Source organism: Mercurialis annua, linkage group LG3, assembly GCF_937616625.2.
Source record: "Mercurialis annua linkage group LG3, ddMerAnnu1.2, whole genome shotgun sequence".
Taxonomy (NCBI): Eukaryota; Viridiplantae; Streptophyta; class Magnoliopsida; order Malpighiales; family Euphorbiaceae; genus Mercurialis; species Mercurialis annua.
The window spans coordinates 5,060,734-5,084,079 of record NC_065572.1 but is presented as its reverse complement, the minus strand read 5'-3'; the positions used below and the strand labels follow the sequence as shown (position 1 = coordinate 5,084,079).

Below are 23,346 nucleotides of genomic sequence, written 5' to 3'. Positions count from 1 at the left end.
ATTATAAGGCGCTTTTCAGAAATATTTCGATCTATCTGGGATCCGTGAATTCTCGAGTTTCTTGCTTTAAGAAAGGTTATGATATGAATTGGTCATTTGTTAGGTTTGAAGGCGACGCCAACCTGGTATCTCAGTCAATTAACTCGAATCACTGCCGAAAATTCGGCAGTAAACTGGGGTACCTGTCAAGATATTTGGCATCTCATGTCGTGCTTTCAAAAGTGTTTAGTTAATTATATCAAGAGAGAGGAGAACCGTGTGGCCCATAATTTAGCTCAGGAGGCAAAAGCTAGATTTGTGCTCCTTTGCAATGGTGGAATTAGTATGTAATTAATCGTTTCCCTCCTTTTATCAATATATCTATCTTTGAAAAAAAAATAACTTATACATAATTAAAACACTCAATTTGCAGCAGCCGATGCCAAAGCAAATTGGCGTATTTTAGCAAAGTATTGAATTAACTTGTCATGTGGAGGCATCGTCTCTTTAACAATAGGCAAATGAAGAACATTCTGAATCCAGGCCTCTAAATTTGGAAATTTTTCAAGATCAAGTATTGCCACGTCAGCAGTTTTCTCTATCACTCCTACCCATCTACTGATCCAGCACAGCACAATGTCAACAAATCCAAAAATTTCACCTCCAAAATATTTATTTCCATTGAGCTCTGCTTCAAGAATTTCTAATGCTTCAATTGCTAGCTTCACTTGTTTTTCTTGTTCTTCACCTTCTGTAACTATGATCTTCCTTACAACCTCTGTGAACTGTTCATAAATTAATTAATTAATATAACAGTTAGACTTGGACACCGCATAATAAAATTAAAAAAAAATATAGATCTGGAAATTATTTAATTCTATATATATATTTATGTTTATTATCAATTGTAACCAAATTTTTTATTTTTTATGAATTATACTCCCATCTTTAAGATTTATCGTAAATGAGTCCTTATTTTAGTTGGATATAAATGAATATTAGACACGGGATAGAAACTAACAAATTTTAATAGATACAAATCGAACTTTTTTAATTACTTTCTTGACACTACCAATGATTCCTACATCAAAATATTTGGGTGTGCATTCATTTTAAATCGAGGCTAGTCAATTTTAAATGGAAAGTAAGGTGTATAGTTTATAATTTTGTCTTTTTGTGTTTGAAAATCAAATAGAGTGGTTTTCCTTTTTTTTATTTGTTTTACCCATTTTTTATTTTAGTCAACTAAATCAAAAAAACTTAATTTATAAAATTAAGTTTCATTAATTTTAGTCTTTAAATATTTTTTAAACAGATATAAATATAATTTTTTTATGGACTTTATTGTTTAATGAACACAGTTTAGTTTTTTAAATTCTTTTAGTGAAGTAAGAAAATTAGAAAAAAATTAAAATTTAAACTAATCAAAAATTGGATTATTAAACTATTAGATCTTATCAAAAATATTATTATATTAAAAATAAATTTAAGGATCAAATTGAATATTAATTTTTAAAATTGAGTCCATTCACTTAATTCACTAATACTAAACATAAATGGGATGGCTAAAATGTTAATGAAAACAAAAGTATAAGTATATCGTTTAACTTTAAATAAAAGAAAAATAGAATTGTGACGAGTGTTATATGTGAGAAATGTAAGGGTAATTTGCTCAACAAATTAATAAATCAACATAGAAAATAGAAGCAAAATAAAAAAAATAAAAGCAAGACAATCATCAAAGGAAAAAGAAGCATATTAATTTATGGAATAATATCATAAAAATTCACAAACTTTATATATTTTTTTATTTTAATTACGCCGTTTAAAAACTGTCATTTTCATACACTATCAATTTCAAAAATCGCACAAAAATTACTAACGTGTCACTATCTGATCTGTTATGGCATGTCATTATTCGGCTGCCAACTCGGCAATTGTCATCGGATATTTGAACGGTGTATGAATTTGAAAAAAATTGATAGTTCGTGTATAAAAATGATAATTTTTAAACTGCGTGATTAAAATGAGAAAACGTGTAAAGTTGATGAATTTTTATGAAATTAGCTCTTACTACTCTATTCTAAGGGAGAAAAATAAAAATGATTAAACTATTTATGTATATACCTTTTCTTCCGCAAACTTAGCCCAGAAACGTGCCATGGCCTTCTGATAAGGATCTGGAGAGAACAAAGGATTTTGTTTGCAGATATCATCAAGATACTCGATGATGACCACTGATTCAGATATGGGTTTTCCATTATGAATAAGAACAGGGATTCTCTTGTAAACCGAGTTAAATTGAAGGAGTGAATGGCTTTTATTCTGTAAATCTTGCTCAATAACTTCATATGAAATGCCCTTCAATTTCAATGTCACTTCAACTCTGTGCGCAAATGGACTGAAACATGCTCCTAATAGCTTCATTTCGTCTCGGCCGGCCATCAGAATAAATTTAGGGACCTTTTTTTTCAATTCAATTAGGTGTGTGTGCTTGTATTATATAGATGGGAATGGATGATATAAATGCAATATTTAAGTGGACGGCAAAATTGACTGGATGTGGACATATACTCAGATTAAAATAACCAATATAAAAACAGTCAACAATAATCGAATAATAAATATGTAGTTAGCAGCCATGAACATAGAGGCCTCACTTGATTTAAAAATTTATTATTTTTCAAAAAATATAACATCTTTTTGAAAATTAATTATTAAAAAAATTATTGTGCAGAAAATTTATTTTTTTATTGTTTAGTTCACTTAATAATTTCTCAGAAAATTATATTTTATTTTTAATTAATTTAAATATAAAAATAATATTACTCTCAATAATTAAATTGGCTAATTAAATATATGAATATAATTATATTTTAATTAATTTAATTAAATAAGTAGAACTATGCTTTGCTAGGGAAACTATTTCTCCAGTTAAAGGAAAGTCAATCACTCAACTTTCCAAAAAATAGATTGACATAAATTAAGTAAAAAAAAATCTACAAATTAGATTTTTTAATAAATTTATCCCAACCAAGAGAAGCTGTAGTTCATTCATATGGATATTAATTTCTTTTGTTTTTATTTTGTGGGGAGGAAGAGTGAAAATATTAATCAAACTGACATCTATATACTATTAGTATAAAATAGAATCTAAACCACTGTACATGGAATTGAACAGTGTTTTCAGGTTCTACCCTTACTTGCTCCAATAATATCAGAAATGCCTTTGAATTAATGATATTTTTACTGCCCCGTTTTGTGAAGGCTAATCGACTGAAAAAACTCTAACCTTTAATTTGGTTTTTAATTCTATCCCGGCATTGTAAATTTTTTAATTTTATCCTATTTTAAATTTTTGAATTTCAATTGCATCATGAATTAGAAAAACTAAATAATTTTATTTGAGTTAATTTCATATAAAATCACTACCTTTACACGTTTTTTCATTTTAACCACGTTCTTAAAAAAGTGTCAAATAAAATCATCACCTTTCATTATTTGGTAAATCTATCATCGATGAGTAAAATTTGATGTCTTTTTCCTTCCAAATAAATATTTTAATCTGACTAATGCCCTATTAACACACAAAATACACTCTTCTTACTCTTTTCTTGTTGATTTCAGTTATCGAGTAAATAAAAATGCACTGAATTTTCACATTCGTGATAGATTTGCAAAAAAAATGAAAGATGGTAATTTTATTTGATACTCTTTGATTAACATGAAAAAACATGTAAAGGTGGTGATTTTATATAAATTAATCCATTTTATTTTTATAAGGATTCAAATATGTAAAAACCGGAGAGAACTGCCCAACTAGCAACCGGATTGGATCAGATTGGACCGGAAAAACCAGAGAGAACCGCCCAACTAGCAAGCTTTGAAACCGCCCGGTTCAAAAATTCAATTCAGAAAACATGAACTAGACAAGGGTTTTTAGATTTTATAAATTAAAACTAGAGTTTTTCATATTTTTAGCCAATATACTTTTTTGTTTTTAAACCATAAATAAATAAATCTAAACAAAAACAACAATAAAAAATCACTCATGATATTCATCAAGGAAAATGCTATTTAACCCACCATTTTGTACCTCCTTAATTGTCCCTCCTTACGTGGCAGCATTTAATTCGTTCAATTACCCTCCAAAAGTGTATATCTTAACTATCAACTTTTAATTGAACCACTCTTTTAATGCCACATCAGGTGGGTTAGAAAAGATGGATTAAAGAGGAGGGTTATATAGCATTACTCATTCATCAATTAGCAAAAAAAAATTGTAGGGGCTGTGGTAAAATAAATTGATATATTAAATTTATTTATTTGAACCAAGAAATTGTAAATTAAGAAGGAAATGGAGAAAGTGGGAAAAATAATGATATTTATGAATGAGAATCGAAGGAAGAGCATCTCAGTTAAAACAAATAGTAGAAAAAAAGATGAAGAACACTAAGATAAGAGAAGAAAGAATGAAATGGAGTTTTATGTTTGTGGGCTACTAATGTAAAAATGAGTTAAAAGTAGGTTAATAAAAATGTTAGGTTTTAATGGTTCAGATGTATTAAGGAAATTTAAATGTATTGGGATTCCCTCAAATTCAATGTTCATGTTGTACACCGTTCATTATAAAATGAACGGTGTAGATCAATTTGTTAAAACTGTGCGTTTTTTATCTACAACGTTCATTTTGTAATGAACGGTGTAGATCGTGAACATGACCCCCTCAAGTTCGAAATAAATTTGAGAGAATCCCAATCCAATTTAATTCAACGGCCTAAAATTGATTGTAAAGCGTGCGCTAATGTTGTCTTCTATTCTTTACAAATTGTGTATGGATTGGGATTCCCTCAAATTCAAAACTTGAAGGGGTCATGTTTATAGTCTACACCGTTCATTATAAAATGAATGGTGTAGATTAATTTGATCAAAATTGTACTTTTTTGATTTACACCGTTCATAATGAACGGTGTACATTGTGAACATGACCGGAATCCCAATCCATTGTGGATACATATTAGGGGTGGGCATGGACCGGTTAACCGGTCCATGAGGGCAAATTGTAAACCGGTCCATTGTAATACGGTTTTTAAAATTAAAAGCCTAAACCTAAAATTTTAAACGGTTAACCGGTAAATCGGTTAACCATAAAAAACGGTTCGGTTTTTTGGTTTTACGGTTTTTAACCATATAACCATTAGAAAAATTAAAGACAAAAAAGATAAAATTTTAATTCTATTTGATTTTTTAGCAAGCAAAAAAAAAACTATAAAAATTCAAATTATATTAAAAATATAAATCTAAACTATCTTATGAATAGTTAAGTCAATGCAAATATTTAAAACTATTATTATTTATAAATAATTTATGAGTAATATTAAAGCTAGGTTTGTATTTTTTGAATTGTTTGTGGTGTTGTTCACGTCCACTTTCTACTATTTATATACTTAAATATTCATATTTCTGTTAAGTAAATATTTTAATAAGAAAAACAAATTTCTTTTAAAATATTTTCATATATAAATTCTCCTAAAATATATAAATATTCCTAAATAAAATATATGTCAATATATTTTTATAATTAGATTTTATTGTGTATATTATAAAATCCATATTATTTCACAGATCATAAAATATATCTTATTAATTATTAAAAATATATGAATATATATATAAACCGGTTAACCGATTAACCACGGTTTTTAGAAATCCAAAACCTAAACCTAAACCATTAACCATGAAAACTAAAAATCAAAACCTAAACCTAAACCGTTGGACCGGTTAACCACATTTTCCGGTTCGGATTTCCGGTTTCGGTTCGGTTAATCGGTTTGACCGGTTTTTTTGCCCACCCCTAATACATATGATGCGTACCAGATGCTATTAATTATTCAGTGCTACCACGACAAATTTCAGGTTGATTCCGACTCTTTTTTTAATCAATTTATGGAAGCAGAAAGTCCCACCCAGTGGCGGACCTATACATATAATTTTGGAGGGGCCAATTTAAAATTTAATGTAGTATGATATAGTTCAAAAAATTCTCTCAATTAAGTGAATTCAGTACGATTTAGTTAAAAAAATTAAAAAATATAGATAGATAGTTTTGTTCGGTTTGATTGTAAAAAAATAGTATATTCACAATTAAATTAAATTTGGTTTGAATCGTATATACACTTCTAAATATATATTCAAAAAAGAACTATTTTATACTGTTATAACTCTATAAAATAACATGATCCTAACAGATTAAAAATATAACCAGAAGGCATTGTTTTATCCAATCACAATAAATTTTATATTAATTGAAATTATGAATTAGATTCATATTTTTTCCAAAATCCCCTAGCATGTATGTACCTAAATTATCACTAACAATCAAATAATTATATATGGTATAATAAAATTGATTTATATTTTGAGGGGGCAGTGGCCACCTCTGGTCATTGAGTAGGTCCGTCATTGGTCCCGCCTCGAATTCTTTTCTTCCTCTGGTTACTTATTAAGGAAAGAATCATCTCGAATTCTTTTCTGTACCGGAAAGAGCTGCTCTCTTTTCCTAATTCTTCTTGTTCGATTTGTGGCAAAATTGAGACTGAGATTCATATTATTCTTCACTGTGATTTAGCTTGGAAGTTTTGGAACTCTTTGTTGAAGAAAATTGACATTGTGGCTTTTTCTTTTCCGGATAATTGCAAGAATTTCCATCAACAATGGTTAGCATTGTCGGGCTATAAATTCAGAAAATTATGGGCAACTATATGGTTCTTTTGTGTTTGGGAGTTATGGAAACCTCGAAATAGAAGGGTGTTCAAGCAAGAAACAACAGATTACGATGATTTAATTTTTCTATGTATCAATAAGGGTGTGATTCATTTTAAGTTTCATAACCCTTGTTTTTTGTATAATGGTCATGACGTTTTTAGAAGCCTAGCTTATTTTGCTAGAGGCTAGTGTCGGTTTTTGCCTTTCACTTCTTGTGGTTGTGCTAATATAATAATTATTTATCAAAAAAAAATTTATTCAGGCGGTTGAACCGGTCTAACCGGATTCCGGTAGTTTTAACGGTTTTTTTATCGGTTCGATTTTTAAAATACTGGATTAAATAATCAATTTAGAACTGGTTAATTAGCTAGTATTAAAGTGATTATTTAACCAATGTAGTTATATTTCACTAGTAAAGTTTCCAGTTCCAAACAAAATTTTCTAGTTTCTTTATTGACAAATCAATAATTTATGCGGTGGATTTTTTTTTATCAAAAAATGTGAAAAGGGATATTAATATTATTATATCACTAACTTCAACATTAAATGAATTATGCCAAAAGAATTTGAAAAGGGATAATATTAGTTTCAAGAATTGATGTTTGTTCTAACTTTATCAAACACCGATTATTGCATATTCATGAAAGTTTTCTAAACTAGCCATTGTAAGAATTCTTCTTCGCTAAATTATTCTCTCATAAATATTACACATATACATAACTTCATTTTATGTTTTTTAAATTTACAATCGTATTATGTACTTACCTACTACTATATAATAGGAAAAAGAGTCATATATGCACCTAATATTTATAGAAAGACTTATTTAAGCCTCCAATATTTTTTTAAAAAGGGTTATATGTAACTCTACACGTATTAAGTGTGAGGGTATAAATGGTTTAAAAACGTTAGGGGTATACATACACATTTCAAAATCATGAGGGTATAAATGATCCGGAGTTCAAATATTAGGAGTATATATGACCCTTATCTCTATATAAAATTTGTAATCTTCCTTGTAGACATGGATTATAAATATATCTTTTTCTTTGTATTGTATGCTTAAATGATACTATATATAAAATTGATTAATAGAGATATTAATAGATTAATAGAGAATGAGTTGTTGATGAAGTTCTTACGGCCGGTTGAAGACAAGGAGTTGAGAAGGGAAGAGTCGGCGAATGAGGAGAAAAATAAAAATAAAAAATATAAATTTACGAACAACTCGTATATAAACTCGATTAATAATTTTTTAACTGGTTTGTATATAAACTTGATTAAAAACTCGTGAACAAAATAGTATATAAATTCGATTAAGAATATTTTCTTTTGAACTTTATATAGTTTCAAATAAATTTATGAATTAAAACTATGTAATAAAACTATGTTATGATAAAGAAAAGAATAAACTAGAACTCCTAATATATAATCCGCATCTTTTTTAGTCCTAAAATTTATGTCTTGCCTACAAATACAATATATATACTCAACTTTTCGTCCCATGGGCAAACCATAGTGGAAGGGAGATTGTAATTTCACCTGTCAAATAAATAATTCCCCAACGTCCGAAAAGGTTCATATATGCCTCTAACAAAAACGTGAACAATCAGGCCCTCCAATTTTGACAAATAAGCCCCAACGTCTTATTTATAGGGTCAAATTGGAATCTGATTTGTCATTTTTTAAAATGTTAAGAATGTATTTGAATTTTTTTTTCGGACGTTGAGTAATTATTTGATCTTATAGTCAACCTTAAAGGTATAAAAAGATATCTAAAACCTCAAATCTTAAACCCTAAATGACTTGGGGGCTAAAAAGTTGAAATTTGGGTAAAATAGGTGATTTCACAAGTTGAGGGTGCAAACGAATTGGGGCTAAAAGGTGAGGGATTTTTAGAAGATAAGGCAAATATAAATGACTATTTTTCCTAATAATAATAATAATAATAATAATAATAATAAATAAACAAATTCCTCTTCCTCCGCTCATTCGCGTCGCCTCAAACGCGAAATAAAATTTTCATCCTCTTCCTCTGCTCATTCTACCGCCTCTTGCACATCTCATTCTGCCGCCAGGCCCCCACTGCTCAGCTCATTTCGCCGCTGCGCTTCCAGTTCTTCCGCCGCTGCTACTGCTGTGCGTGTCCTTTCCGCCTCTTCCCCCCTCTTACATAATATTCTGCCTTCTCTAGGTAACGTCTCAAATTTAGTCTTTTGTTTATTCATTACTTAAGAGATGAACGTTGCAATTTTAATTGATGTAAATCTGGGTCTCAAAGTTAATTGAACCATTTCATTACTGTTAGAGACAGTCTATTTGCCAGTTAATTATTGCATAGTTGCTATGTGTTGGAATTTTGGCTAGATTAATAGTGAATTTTAGACATTTTAACTGTGATTACAGGAAATTTGTTAAGGAAACTTTAAAGATTAGGGACAGTAGTTACTATGGCAGCTTCTGGAACTAATTTGTCTATGAAAGAATATTTGAAAAGATACGAAAATAACGAGGAAGATAACAATAAAAAGTCAAAAAAGAAGAAGAAGAAAGCTCGTCAATCTAATGTACCTGGAGGAGTTTTAGTTGTTGATGAAGACCCTGCATGGCAAAAGCCTGTTAAACTTGAAGAGGAAGAAGATAATGATTCTGCTGGTAAATGAATTTTTATACCCTGTTATTTGATTTCTTAATTCGTTTTAGATGTGTAATTTATTTGTACGTATTTCGGTTCTTGTATTTGTTAATGATGTGTTCGTTTTTTTTAATGTTTCGATAATATAGATGAAGAGAAACCTCAAGTTAACGAGGATATTGAAGTTAAGCGAATGAAGAGGCTTGAGCAACTTAGAGTGAGGCGGGGCTATAATGTTATAGCTGAGGATGGTAGTGGATGGACTTCACTCTCTTCTAAAGGCGAGAATGCTGATAATCGAGATTCTGATATTTCTCCTCCTCGTAAACAAAGGGAAAGATATGATACACCCTCCCCTGAGCATGGAGAGAGGGACTTAGACACTGGTAGGAAAGATGAGGATTTGTCACCTCCACGGCAGCGGCAGAGACATCACCATACACCATCACCTGATATAAGGTCAGAACACACTGGTGACCTGAATTCTGATTTATCACCTCTTCGTAAGAAGGTTCGAAATGATACACCTTCACCCGGTCGATCAATGAAAAGTGCTGATATTTCACCTCCTCGTAAAAGGCAGGCTCGAAATTATAGAATTTCACCAGAACATGCAGTGAAAAATGCTGATTTGTCACCTCCTCGTAAGCATAAAGCTCGAAATAATTTACCTTCACCAGAAACGTCAACAAAAGATGATTTGTCACCTCCACGACAGAAGCAAAAACGACATTATGTTCCATCACCAGAGCATGCCCAGATTTCCCCTCCTCGCCAATCTTATACTCGAAAATCAGAATTCTCTGGAAGGAGGAAATTTGAAGCTACTCATTCTCTTACTTCTCCCGGATCAGATCTTTCACCTCCTCGGAAAAACAGGGTGGACAATGAGAAATCAGGACCAACGGATCTTTCTCCTGCACGGCTGCCTAGGCGTTCAAGTTCAACAGTTGATGGTAATTTACGTGCATATACTGATAAAGACAGTTCAGCAGCAGGGAAAAGTCAGAAGGATTCATCTGATCCAGCTCCCTTAATGCAGCAGCCAAAAACTGGTTTGGTTTCTGGCCGTGATATCCGAGATGAGATATCAAAAACTAAGCAGAACGATTTGTTGAGGTAAGTTCTCATAAGCAATGTTTTTGTCACTTAATTAGGTCTTTGGTTCTGCTTGTGTAGCATAGGGGGAGCACTGGGAATTTTTTAATAGCCAATGCTCAGTTCTTTCTTTGCCTTCTGAACAGGTTATTACCTTAACAGCATGAAGCTGTTTTGAACTAAATGTATATGTGCGGGAACCGGTGTTTAGCTAATCCTAGTATTCATTTCTAATTCAATGTATCCTTTTATGCAGGTTTAAACAGATGGACCCTTCTATGAGTGGACGGGGTGCTGCACCTGTATATCGTGATAAGAAAGGTCAGTGGAAACTAGTTTCTAAGTATTGATATATGCTATAGCAAAACTGAATAATGAACAATAGCTGAAAAGAAAGTGAGCAAATAAATTAAGAAAAAAAACTTTGGGCCGTCTTTAGGGCTCGCTATGAAATAGGAAAGTTGATTAGAAAATCTAATGATGTGGAAAGTAATATAACCCTACCGGAAATAAATTATAATTACAATGTCAAATTTTTCTGTTCACGAATCCAACCTTATAGTTCATGTGAAAAACAACTGTCTATAGTCAAATATTGATCATCCGTAATTTATTGTTAACGAGGAAATTTCAATTTGGAGATCCATGTTAAATTAGCTATTTGAGTTCATAACATGTAATATGTTTACATAATTGTTCAATCATTAATACTGCAGGACAGCGAATATCAAAAGAGGACTACTTGAAATCAAAGCAAAAAGTAGAAGAAAAGCCTAAGGTACTTATAAGAATTTCACGTATAGTTTGCTGCTCTTGGATGATGTTCCTGTGTAATGAAAGAAATTGTTCATATAGATATTTTAGTTGGCATGCTGATTTAGATTTTCAATGGTATTCTCATGCGACTCATATGATGCTCTGTGATGAGTGAGTCTTTTTGAAGGAGATTATCAAGGATTCTCTCTCGGTCAATTATTTGATTTTTTGCTGTTTCTGCAAGTGTATGCATTTATAGTGATCTGATTTAATTATTTAAAATTGGAAAAGGTCAGAAGGATGCTCAAGATGTATTTTTTATTTGAATTAACTATTTCCATAATATTTAGTGATTGTATTTCCCCTAAATAAAGGTCCATAGCCATGTTAAGCAATTAGTGAACTAGATTAGGCTAGTTAAAAGTGCTAGAAACCTGCAATAATTTTTTATAATTATCCTTTTTAAACAGCAGTGGGAATCTTATAGCTATTTAGCCACACAGTACATTAGCTGTTGCTGGAAGTTGACGTGAAAAATAATAGTCGGATATAGGGTAAGAATTTTTTAATTATCCTTTTCTCTTGTGGTATTTTAATCTTCAAAATAGTGTCAACAAAATTACTGAAGAGGCTTGTTTTGAATGAAGTTCTATCTCAAAGCTTGTGAGTAGTGTAAACAAGGGCTTGCCTCTTTTCAGCTACTTCACTATATTATAAAATTTAATACCTCTTTTCAATGTTGTACGGATAAGCTTCTTCTAAATGTTTATAAAATCCATTGTGTATGTTATTCTTTTAACAGTATAGTATTTGTGTTTTTTTCCTTTATCCCTTAAGCATGGGAGCATCCTCATTCAGTATTTTATTTAATTAGGAAAAGAAGTTAGAATGGGGCAAGGGCTTGGCTCAAAAGCGGGAAGCTGAAGCTAGGTTGCAGGAATTAGAGCTTGAGAAGGATAAGCCATTTGCAAGGACCAGGTAAGACTAGAGATACCATATATGCTTGAATATTAAGCATTGCTTTGAAAGTTTTATTTTTTTTCAAGATACCTTTAAATATAGGGTTAAATGCATTAAATCATGAACTTTAGTGTATTTTGCAATTACAACATGAACTATAAAACTTAGCACTATCAAATATGAACTATTGATTTTTTGCAATTCTAAATGCCAAATATTTTTCCGATTAAAAAATGCCGACATGGACGCTAAAACATTAGGTGTTTCTAATAGAAAAGATTGATCGGTATTTCAAATTATAACAAAATGATAGTTGATGTTTGACATTGCTGAAATTTAAATTTTAAAGTTGTATTATAATTGCAAAACATGCTAAAGTTTGTGATTTGTTTTGCAATTAACTCTTAAATATATTATTGAATCTTTTGGAATTTGTTTCTCTGATTCCTATTCGGATCTATTTTATAGCTGTATAAATCAAACAGCTCAACTTATGATCTTGTCCCATTGGGAGTTCGATTGGAGACGGCCTTTATTTGAAAGTACATTAATCCTGAATTTAACAGCTGATATATGTCTATGATAGAATTTCTGGGTTGTGGTTAAAACTCCATATATAGGGAAGGGGTGGGTAGGTGGAAGGAAGGATTGATTGTGTATCACGTTTTATTATCTATTGCAGCAAAAGACTCTTACTCGGGAAGTAGAGAGTGAACAAGGAGAAAAATCAAACTGCATTTCCCCCTCTTAAATGGTTTCATTTACATGTAAATCATGTACTTAAAGTTGGTACATAGCTGCAAAAATGTCAAAAGTAGTACTTTTCATCTAACAAAAATGACTTCAAATTGATATTTCAGTAGATGTGATTAGCTCAAGGCTAGCTAGCCTATTTAATAAACAAAGTTCTCGATGCAGCAATTAAGTGATTCTATATAACTTTTTCAACACAATATTGTGCTCTTTTTATTCTATAAGTTATTGTTTTTGTTAGTTTGTGAAGAAAAAAAAAGTTATTGAAGGAAAATAATAATAGAATGAGAAAACGTGATAGTGGATATATATGCTGTATGGCCATGAATATCTTTCTTTATAACCATCAAAAGAAATGCATTCAGCTGAGAATGAAGTACTTATCTGTCCTCATATCCTTGTATGTAGCACTTATTCTTTGTATCCTGTTTTGTAGGGATGATCCTGATCTTGACAAAATGATGAAGGAACAGCTAAGATGGGGTGATCCTATGGCAGATCTAGTCAAGGTAATTCAATTGAAATGCTATGCGTAGTCAAAATCATAGATAATTTGGTATCAGGTTAAATATGTGGTTGAGATATTTTTTTTTGATTGTGTTAGACATGAAACTGAAAATTCAATTACTTTTATATTATGTTCTGACATTCTTTTACACTCTTTTTTACATGTAGAAAAAGCATCCTGAAACAATTCTTGCTGATCTAGGGGACAATGAGAAGATGAAGGAATCAGGGTTTATAGTTCCCCAGGGTATTCCTAATCACAGCTGGATTAAAAGAGGACTAGATGCTGCTCCAAATCGATATGGTATAAAGCCAGGAAGACACTGGGATGGAGTTGATCGAAGTAATGGATTTGAGAAAAAAATGTTCAAAAGGGTAAATGAAAAGCAGGCTACAGAGAAGGAAGCATATCTATGGTCTGTCGCTGATATGTGACTCGAGATGTGGACTAAGAATATTTTCTTTGTGGAAAGAATGAGTATTTTGCCCTTTCGCGACGGAATTCTCTGCTTGTAGCGATTGATTAAGCACTCTTGCATAAAGGGTTTTTCATGCCGGTTAGAAATGTGTCCGTGAAAATCTTAAGTTTGGAACCATAGAGAATTTTCGATTCCTATCCAGGTAATTTCATGTTCTTTCACCGCATTTCTCTGCAATTGCGTCTAACCATGAACTGGAAGGCTATATGTGCTCTTATACTGGGCCCTCTTTCCTTCTTGTTTCCTTGTAAATCTCTCAGCACTTCCTCCTCTGTAAGAGCATGTTACTCATCTATAACAAATGTATAACATAATATAATATGGTAACTGTTTTTTGATAAATTTTCTATATTCCAAAGGGAACCTGATGCAAGTTAAGCGACGAGTCTGGTAATCATTCTGGGTCCTTATTGCTTTCTTTTTTTTATCGTCTCTCCCGGAACTCTACATAAACTTTAATTCGTACCCCTGCTATCAACAAATTTTTATTTAATAACTTGATTATCTCTGCAGTTATTTCTGTGCTGTTCTTATCGATTTTAATGACGCGGTGTGCCAACTAGAGTTCTATTAAATGTTTAAAATTTTAATTTTTGCCACGCGAAGTCATGTGGCAATTTTAGGCATCCATATGAGGACTCTAGTTGGCACGCCGCGTCATTAAAAAAATGACAGAAGTGCAAGAGTAACGAGAAGGACAACTAAGTTATATAATAAAAGTTTAAGGATTAACGTTTAGGATAGTTCGGAGTGAGACTATAGTCCAAGGACAGTTAATGTAAATTACTGCAAAATGAACATTGTCTTACTTGCAATTTACCGGAATGAGCTTGCGGATTTGGACTTCCTGCAAATTCAGAAATTTTATGATGAAAAAATGATTACTAAGTGTGTTTCCTTATCATTGTATAAGGTTTGTGTTGATAGTGAGTCTTCAAAAGGACAAGAAGTTCATCCTGGTGTAGCGAAATTTGGGTTTGAGTTTAATGTTTTTATTAGGAACTCTCTTGTGCATATGTACACTCTGTGGGAGAGTTTTGGATGAACCTCTGTTGTTTGAGACTATGGTGGATCTGGTTTGTTTGGATGCAATGATTGTTATGGGTATAAAGAATTGATTGCAGTCCAGCTTTGCAATTATAAATGCTGTTCGATGTACTTGTCCATACTACTCCTTAATTCCGATCCTAAAGCTCGCATATAAAATGCTATCGACGTTTGTTTTACCCATTACGTTTCAGTCTAACAAGGTAGACATATAGTGTCCACATTAGATCCCCTGAAGATTCAGGGCATTCCCAGTTTACCAATTCCAAAAACTTAAGTTAATACTATTAGAGTTTTTATCTGTCTGCTCGTATCTTACAGGAGATTTGTCAAGAACTTCAGTGTGATAATGGCCCTGCTTGTTAAAGTGCATGGAGAGCAATAACTATAGCTGGAATTCTCAGGCTGAAAAAAGTTTTCAAAAGCTTCAGAACAAAATTCCGCGCGCTTCTATCCGAGCTTCGCCCGACTTTAATAAGACCTTCCATGTCGATTTTGATGTAAAAGAGTAGGCTTTTGGACTCTTCTGAGCTAAGAAGGGCATCTGATTGCTTACTTCAGCAAGTAGCTGAAAGGATCAAAGAGAAAAAAACTAAATGAATTACTGACTTGAAGTTCCATGCCATAGTTCAAGCTTTGGGATTTTGGAGGTGTTATGTAACCGAAAAGAAGTTTATCTTGCGCATTGGCCGATAAATATTTTTCTTTCATAGTTATCGAAAGAATTCCGGGCAGTTTTCTGCAGGATCATAATATTGTGATGAGTTTCAAGGCTGGTCAACACTCTGGACATAATTTTTACTCATCTACCGAATTCATATAATCGCAGTCTCAATGCAAACCCTTCCATAATATAATGTTAATTCCTTTGTTGTACATAAACTTGTCAAATTTTATGTTGCACGCTTCCATTTTTAAAAAGTGCATCTAAATAGTTTCTATATGTTTGTAATTTGTTTTCATAAATAAATATTGTTTCAGCATTTTTTGTTCTAGCATTCAAGTTACTCGCGGAGCAGAGGGATTGAGCTCGGGCGGGCGGCCCTTGCTCCGACCACCGGACCTTGGGGGTATTCTAGGTGGCTATATTTATGATAGTATACTTATAATTAAATTTTAAATATTAACTATTCACATGACATTTTATTATACAATATTATTAAATAAAATAAAATGTTTGTCAGATATAATTTAATAAAAATTAAAATTTTAAATATAGATCATTTTTAAAGTTATAAATTAAAATATAATAAAATTAATATTAAACTGATTAATTAAAATTAATATTAAATCAGTTAATAAATCAATACTAAATTCGTTAAGTAATCAGTTTAACAAATAGAAAATAAGTACATGTGAAGAAACTGCCATGATTTAAGTTGTAAGAATTTAGCACAACTTACTTTTTTTTTTTTTTTATGAATAACTTACTTTAGTTTGTAGGGTTATCGCAAATTTATCGCAACTTAAAATAAGATGGAGTCGTCATTTAAGGACTATTGTAATTTAATTTTATTGTATGTCTATTTTTATGAATATTTTTTTATCATCTATTTTGTATGTTCTTATTTTATGAAGGATTAAAATTTCCTCAAATTCATTTGAATTTGAGAGTTATGTTCACGATATACACCGTTTATTTTAAAATGAACGGTGTAGATTAATTTGATTAAAATTGTATTTTTTGATTTACACCGTTTATTTTACAATAAAAGATATAGATTCTTTAAATTTAAATAAAATTGAAGGAATTCCAATCCTTTTATGAAATTTTTGTTCGTCGTTTTTCTAAGAAGGGAAGTAGCTATGTAATTTTTTTTTTTATTTCATATGGCAATCGCGAACAATGATATGCATATAATTATAAGCAAATTACCCTAAGATCTTTAAGATATACCATAATTAACAGTTTAATACCCTTGTTTTAAAAGTTTACTTAATGATCCCTCAGTTTAATCCGTTATCTATTAGGTCCCTCCGTTAATTTCGACACTTATTTTTAAACGATTTGGTAACCCACCTTTAATTTTGTGAACGATTTGGTCCCTCACTTTTAATTTTACTAAACGATTTGGTCCCTCACTTTTAAACGATTTAGTACTCGAGTTTCAATCCGTTAAACGATTTGATCTCTCAAATTAACAGAAACATCTCTTAGTTAACGGAATTAAAACTGAGGGACCATTATAAGTAGACTTTTAAAATAAGTGATATCAAACTGTTAATTATAATATACATCAGGAGCCTCGAAGTGATTTGCTCTATAATTATTTATACATTTTGTTCTACGTCATGTTAAATAGATGTATATCTTTTATTTTATTTTATTCATTTGTAATTGCTTAATATATACCAGTGGAAGTTTTTTTATTTTTGAAAAGAAAATAGGCTGTAGGAAATTTTGTATTCTTCTTCGATACCGTAAGATAGATCCATATTTATGGTATTGTATATAGTAGGTAGACTTTGATTTTCTCTTTTGTGATTAACGCCTTGATCATAAGAAATTAAGAATATTTAAATCATGCTACCTTCCTTCATCTTTCTTTTTCTGCATAATTAAATAACCATTTAAAAAAAAAAAAAACATTTACCAAATAAAATGATACTTTTTTCTCCTCCTTTTCATATCAGATTAAAAGTATTAAAAAAAACATTTACTAAAACACATGTTACTTATATATAATTATTTAATAGTTTATTAAATTATCAATAAGTATTAAAATTAAATAAGTTTTTTTGGCAACAGTTCACTTGTACATATTTATTGGCTTTTCAATAGTTACTTTATTTTTGTTTATTATATCTATGCTGCTGTTAGATGAAAATGATTTCATCTTACGGTGAAATATGAATAAAATAAATTTTAAATTTGTTAAAATTAATAAAGTAACTATAGAAGATGTACTGGCAAATTGGCAGATTTTTTTTTATCTTGGCAGGAATTTGGCTTTTTCAATTGTGGCCGAAGCATTGAGATTTCAAACGTTGATGGAGGAGTTATTATTCGTAGTCTATCATCATTTCATGATATTGGAAGTTCTTCTTTTAATGATGATAGAATTATTTGAGTGATAGTTTTCTTAATACGTTGTTACTATAATTGGGTGGTCCATTCGGTGGCCAAAAAAGCCCTTGTCGATGACTGCATTTGCAGCTCTCATCATTTGATTTTGAAATGGCTGACTCGATAGTGTTGAGGAGTCGTTTCATTGATGTATCTTTTCATATTTCATTTAATAAAATTTAATCTATGACAAAAAAGAAAAAAAAAACTGCTTCAAAGTTGAAAGGCTCGATGCAGAATTACTATAATACAGTTTTGAATCTTTTGAACCCGACGACCCGTAACTCAGGCCAGCCCGAATTCAAGAAAGGTCCATGGGCTCTTGAAGAAGATGACAAGTTAATAGCGCATGTTACTAGCTACGGCATATGGAATTGGAACATGATGGCAAAATCTGCAGGTAAAATTTAACGTTTTTTTTTCTTCTGTAAGTTTCACCACCTGAGTTTACGCACCACCCGACTTAAAGTCCTGACTCCGCCCTGTCATGAGTGAGATTCATTTTTCTCTTTGTAATTAGGTTTATCAAGGTCAGGGCAGAGTTGCAGACACCGTTGGTTGAATTATTTGAGACCGAACGTAAAACGTGGGAACTTCACCGAGGATGAAGATCGAATTATTACCCTTCTGCATTCAGTTATAGGAGAAAAGTAAGTTTTTTATTGCCAATTATGATTTTATAAATATCAATAATTTTAACTTTCATTCATCTATCTATAACTACAGTCGACCTTCTAATAGTTAATATTCAATAAATTAATAATTCTAATAATTAATAAAAAATTGAGGAAATCAAATTCGTTCCACATCGGATAATTAATAATTATATTATTTAATAATTAATAAAATTATAATATATTCTATATGAACATTAATTATTAGAGAGATTTTTTTAACGAAATATATAACAATTGATGATTTATTTGAAGTAATACTAACCTTAATTCATAAAGTGGAAGCTAAAATACCATCAAATTATAACTTTCTTATTCTTTTGAAAAAATTTAAAAGATGTTATTAGATAAATAGGTCAAAATAAGTAAAGTATCTCTAATATTAAAAATTATTTCATTTTATGAATACAGCTTTTTAATAATTATTTTTTGATTTGATATTTTTCAAATTGAATATAAAATTATTATTTTTAAATTGAGTGATTGTAAAGTGTATTTAGTTAGTTTTTTTATAATATAATATTAATATTAGGTCTATTAATGTAGATGCTTCAAAATATCTTTTATATATTTTATCATTTTTTTATACAAATTTAATAAATTAATAATTCTAATAATTAATAAATTTTTGATCCGCCATATGTATTAATTATCAGAGAGTCGACTGTATATTATATGTGGGAAGGGGAATAGGTAAAATTTCGATAATAGACTTCATTAAAGTATAATTTATTATTGAAAAAATAAAACTAATTATAGATGAACACAAACAATATAATATAAAAAAAACATTTAATTAAACTTGGAATACTGTTGACGGTAATATTAGGATAAATATAGAATCAGTTAGTAGATTAATTATTATAATTAGTTAGTTTATAATTTATCTATATAAGAGTTTCAGTGTTTTTGGTGTTTCAGTCACACAAGGAGAATAAGTTTGAGTTGGTCAATAGAGCAGCTCATGATTTGGCTCAATCTTGTAAGAGGTTAATGTTACAGCTACTTTAGTAGTATAAGTTAATTAATGTTGTATTGAGGATCTATTGTACTTTGTTTAATTCCTTAATAAAATTATCCCGCTGACCAAAAAAACAATTATGGGTTAATCTTTATATGAAAATGTTAAGGGAAATTATGTTGAGAAAATTACACCAAATCACCCAAAAATTGAAAAGTTTACGTTAGTGACTCATGAATTTTATTTTTGCAAGAATCCCTCAATTTTTAAAATCCATTTGCAGTGCCTACCTCATTTTAATTTTGTTCCTTTTATAACCCTCAGTTAGGAGTTGGAGTGTAAGAGTAGGGTTTGGGAGTGGTTGGTTGGTTGGTGGTCAGATCGGAAAAAGTCAACCAATGGTTGGATTGGCGGCGGCGGTGGTCGTATCAATGGCGTAACAGAGGTGGTGGATGATTGTAAATATAAAGTAGCTTGGTACGGCTCTGAGCTTATAGGGATCGTCGCATCATTTTTCCAGTCACCATCTTAGTTACTGCTCAATTTTCCAAATAGAATCAGATTTTCCGTTGATAAATTGGCAACCATTGATCGTGCCGCTGTCGTGAAAATAATCAAAAAGGATTTCAAGAGATTATATTTTGTCATATATTTTGATTTCTTTCTCCTCTCTCAATTAGCTTCATTTTGGATTGTTAGATTTAGAAATTGGGTTTACTATTGTGCTTCATTTTGCTTTCTTTTTTGGTAGAAAATCTCGCACTCACTGAATATAAAGAGGATTCTTAATTGAATGCGTCAGAGAGATGAAGGCTAATTAGGTGTTCAGAAATAGATTCTAGAGACTCTTTGGGTAATATGTGTGTTTTGGGCATATAGTTACACAGTTTGGATTGTGGATTTCACTAATCGTTGAACATCTAGATTTTTTTGTTTCACTTTTGTATAAGAAATGGGATTTTAGATGGAATTTCATTCATTGGAAGCAGTTAACTAAGATGTTCATATATGAATTTTCATTGTTTAGATGAAATTGGGTAATTGAAGAGTGTTGTACACATGAATTTTCATAGTTTATTTGAATTGAAAATTATTTTGTGTTTAGTGTTTGGAAAGTAAAAAAGAAAAGACTTTAAATTAAATTGGATTTTTGTTTAATCAATTGTTGTATGTTCAAGTTCAATTTTTTCAGCTACAGAAACAGTAGTATTTATGTATATGATATGATTTTGCAAAATTGCAATTTAATGGAATGCTTAGTTTGTGATGAGGTGCTTACACTTTAAGTGGTATTTTAGTTTTTGAAATTTTTGGCAGTGGTATATGTAAACTTATTATAAACTCAATATCAACTCAATATAAATTAATCAAAAATAAATTTTTAGTAAACAGATAATAAATTTAAAATTAATAATATAAAAATGATCATTAATAAACTAATTATAGTTTTAAAATTAACTTTCTATAATTCAATTAATTTATTAATTATTAATAAAGTGACAAATAAATTGATAGTTAATTTAAAATATTTTTTAAAAAACTGTACACAGTGGTCGGTGTTAATTTAATATAAAGTCAATATGAACCTAATGTAAACTCAATATGAACTTAATATTAACTAAATGCAAACTTAATATCAACTCAATATAAATTAATATATAATAAATTCTTAGTTAATTGATAATAAATTTAAAATTAACTTATTATAATCAAATTAATTGATTAAAGGCTTAAATGCACAAAAATCATAAACTTTCGCGTGTTTTTGGTATTTGACACGAACTTTTAATTTTGGCATATAAATACACGTACTATCAATTTTTTGTATATATGATCAAGTTTCCGTTTTAGGTGAAAACCGGTGCCGTTTTAGGTTTAAATATTGCCGTTTTAGGTTAAAAACGATGTCGTTTTATGTCAAAAACGGTGTTCGTATTATATATGCAAAAAATTGATAGTTCGTGTATTTATATGCTAAAATTAAAAGTTCGTGTCAAATACCAAAAACACGCAAAAGTTGGTGGTTTTTGAAGCAATTAAGCCTTTATGAAACATATGCAATATTAATAAAAAATAAAAATTAGTATCAACTCAACATTGACTCAATGTCAACTCAATAACGACTCAATGTAAACCAAATATCAACTCAATGTAAACCATATATCAACTCAATGTAAATTTAATATAAATTCAATATGAACCTAATATAAACTCATATGAACTTAATATCAACTCAATATAAATTTAATATCAACTCAATATGAACCTAATATAAACTCAATGTGAACTTAATATCAATTCAATATAAACTTAAAGTCAATTCAATATAAACTAATTAAAAATAATTCTTAGTAGAGTGATTATACATCTAACATTAACTTACTCTAATCAAATTAATTTATTAATAATTCAAAAATAAATTTCTAAAGTGACAAATAAACTAATAATAAATTGAAAGTAAATTATATAAATTTTCCGCGATAGTTGGTGTAAACTTAATGAAACTTAATAAACTAAATGTGAACCTAATGTGAACTTAATATCAACTTAATGTGAACCTAATGTAAATTTAATATTAACTCAATATAAACTATCCAAAATAAAGTTTTAGTAAAATGATTATAAATTTAAAATTAACTTACTCTATTCAAATTAAACATATAAAGCGAGAAATAATCTAATAGTAAACTGAAAATAAATTTTATAAGATTTTCCGCTGTGTTTAGTATAAATTTAATGTAAACTCAGTGTCTTTAGACATCCTTAAATAAAATCAAGCATCTTTCTAGCCAATCACCATTAACAAACCCAGCTAACAAATCCAAATCAATTTACAGTACAACATCAACAAATCCAAATCAATTTACAGTACAACATCAACAAACATACCATTATCAGATGCATACATAACGGTAGTGCATTTGCATAACTAATAGGAAAGATGAAAACAAGCTTCATATCAAATTGAAGTCAGCTTAAAAAATTCATCATTCCTTTGATGTAGAACAAAAACTATTTACCATAAAGTTGATATATATTTAGTACTGAGAAAATTGATGCATGATACACAGTTGATTAACTAATGAAAACCATCTACCAAATAAAAAAAACGAGATCTAGCAATCAAAATACTAACCCAATAAATTAAAAAATTAGAATAACAAACTAAACGATCAAAACTTCAAGAAAGAAGAACAATTTGCAAATAGAGGAGCATTTCCATTTAATTTGATCCACTACATTCTTACATCTATGATTAGTATTTTACTAGAAATATCATCATAACATCAAACCATCGGGATATTGAACCAATAAACAACTCTATTACCCAACAAATTAATGTAACCCTAATTTGAAACCATCAGATACCTAAAATGTCCACCATTGATCCAAGAGCTGGTAAACATAGTGACGACTTCCTTGGTGCCCTCAGAAACCTCATCTTTAGCCAATTCACTGAGAATAATAAATCTAGCAGTAGTCTGGATCTTCCTAGAAGTACTTGTGGCCTTCTTGTTGTACCTTGCAAGCTTGGAGGATCTCTTCATCTCTTCGGCTGTGACCACTGCGCCGCCGGTCCGACCACCGCAGTCCGATCATGATAACAAAACTGGAATTGTCATTAATTTTTTTTCTCTGTTTCAATGGAGGAGAGGAGGGCATAA

General features: G+C 30.2%; 2 protein-coding genes across 2 annotated transcripts; one reads left to right on the top strand and one right to left on the bottom strand.

Annotated features, from left to right (window-relative positions):
- Positions 1-359: 359 nt before the first annotated feature.
- Positions 360-2,474, bottom strand: LOC126672113 (probable glutathione S-transferase). The gene is made up of 2 exons (XM_050366043.2): positions 2,107-2,474; positions 360-764 (listed from the first exon to the last, which is right to left on the bottom strand). The coding sequence occupies exons 1-2, from the start codon at positions 2,422-2,424 to the stop codon at positions 402-404; spliced, it is 681 nt and encodes a 226-aa protein (XP_050222000.1). The 5' UTR covers positions 2,425-2,474; the 3' UTR covers positions 360-401.
- A 6,242-nt stretch (positions 2,475-8,716) lies between these two features.
- Positions 8,717-14,274, top strand: LOC126672108 (uncharacterized). The gene is made up of 8 exons (XM_050366039.2): positions 8,717-8,938; positions 9,151-9,399; positions 9,529-10,498; positions 10,734-10,798; positions 11,194-11,255; positions 12,108-12,211; positions 13,383-13,455; positions 13,622-14,274. Exons 2-8 carry the CDS (start codon positions 9,195-9,197, stop codon positions 13,886-13,888), a joined length of 1,746 nt encoding a protein of 581 aa, XP_050221996.1. The 5' UTR covers positions 8,717-8,938; positions 9,151-9,194; the 3' UTR covers positions 13,889-14,274.
- Positions 14,275-23,346: the final 9,072 nt, after the last annotated feature.

What these genes read in the sequence shown, in the direction of transcription:
- LOC126672113 (XM_050366043.2), bottom strand. Translation starts at nt 2,424, where the DNA reads ATGGCCGGCCGAGACGAAATGAAGCTATTAGGAGCATGTTTCAGTCCA. An exon ending in CTAAGTTTGCGGAAGAAAAG is followed by an intron (nt 765 to 2,106) that starts GTATATACATAA and finishes ATTTATGAACAG; the next exon opens with TTCACAGAGGTTGTAAGGAA.
- LOC126672108 (XM_050366039.2), top strand. Translation starts at nt 9,195, where the DNA reads ATGGCAGCTTCTGGAACTAATTTGTCTATGAAAGAATATTTGAAAAGA. An exon ending in AAGCAGAACGATTTGTTGAG is followed by an intron (nt 10,499 to 10,733) that starts GTAAGTTCTCAT and finishes CCTTTTATGCAG; the next exon opens with GTTTAAACAGATGGACCCTT. An exon ending in AAGTAGAAGAAAAGCCTAAG is followed by an intron (nt 11,256 to 12,107) that starts GTACTTATAAGA and finishes TTATTTAATTAG; the next exon opens with GAAAAGAAGTTAGAATGGGG.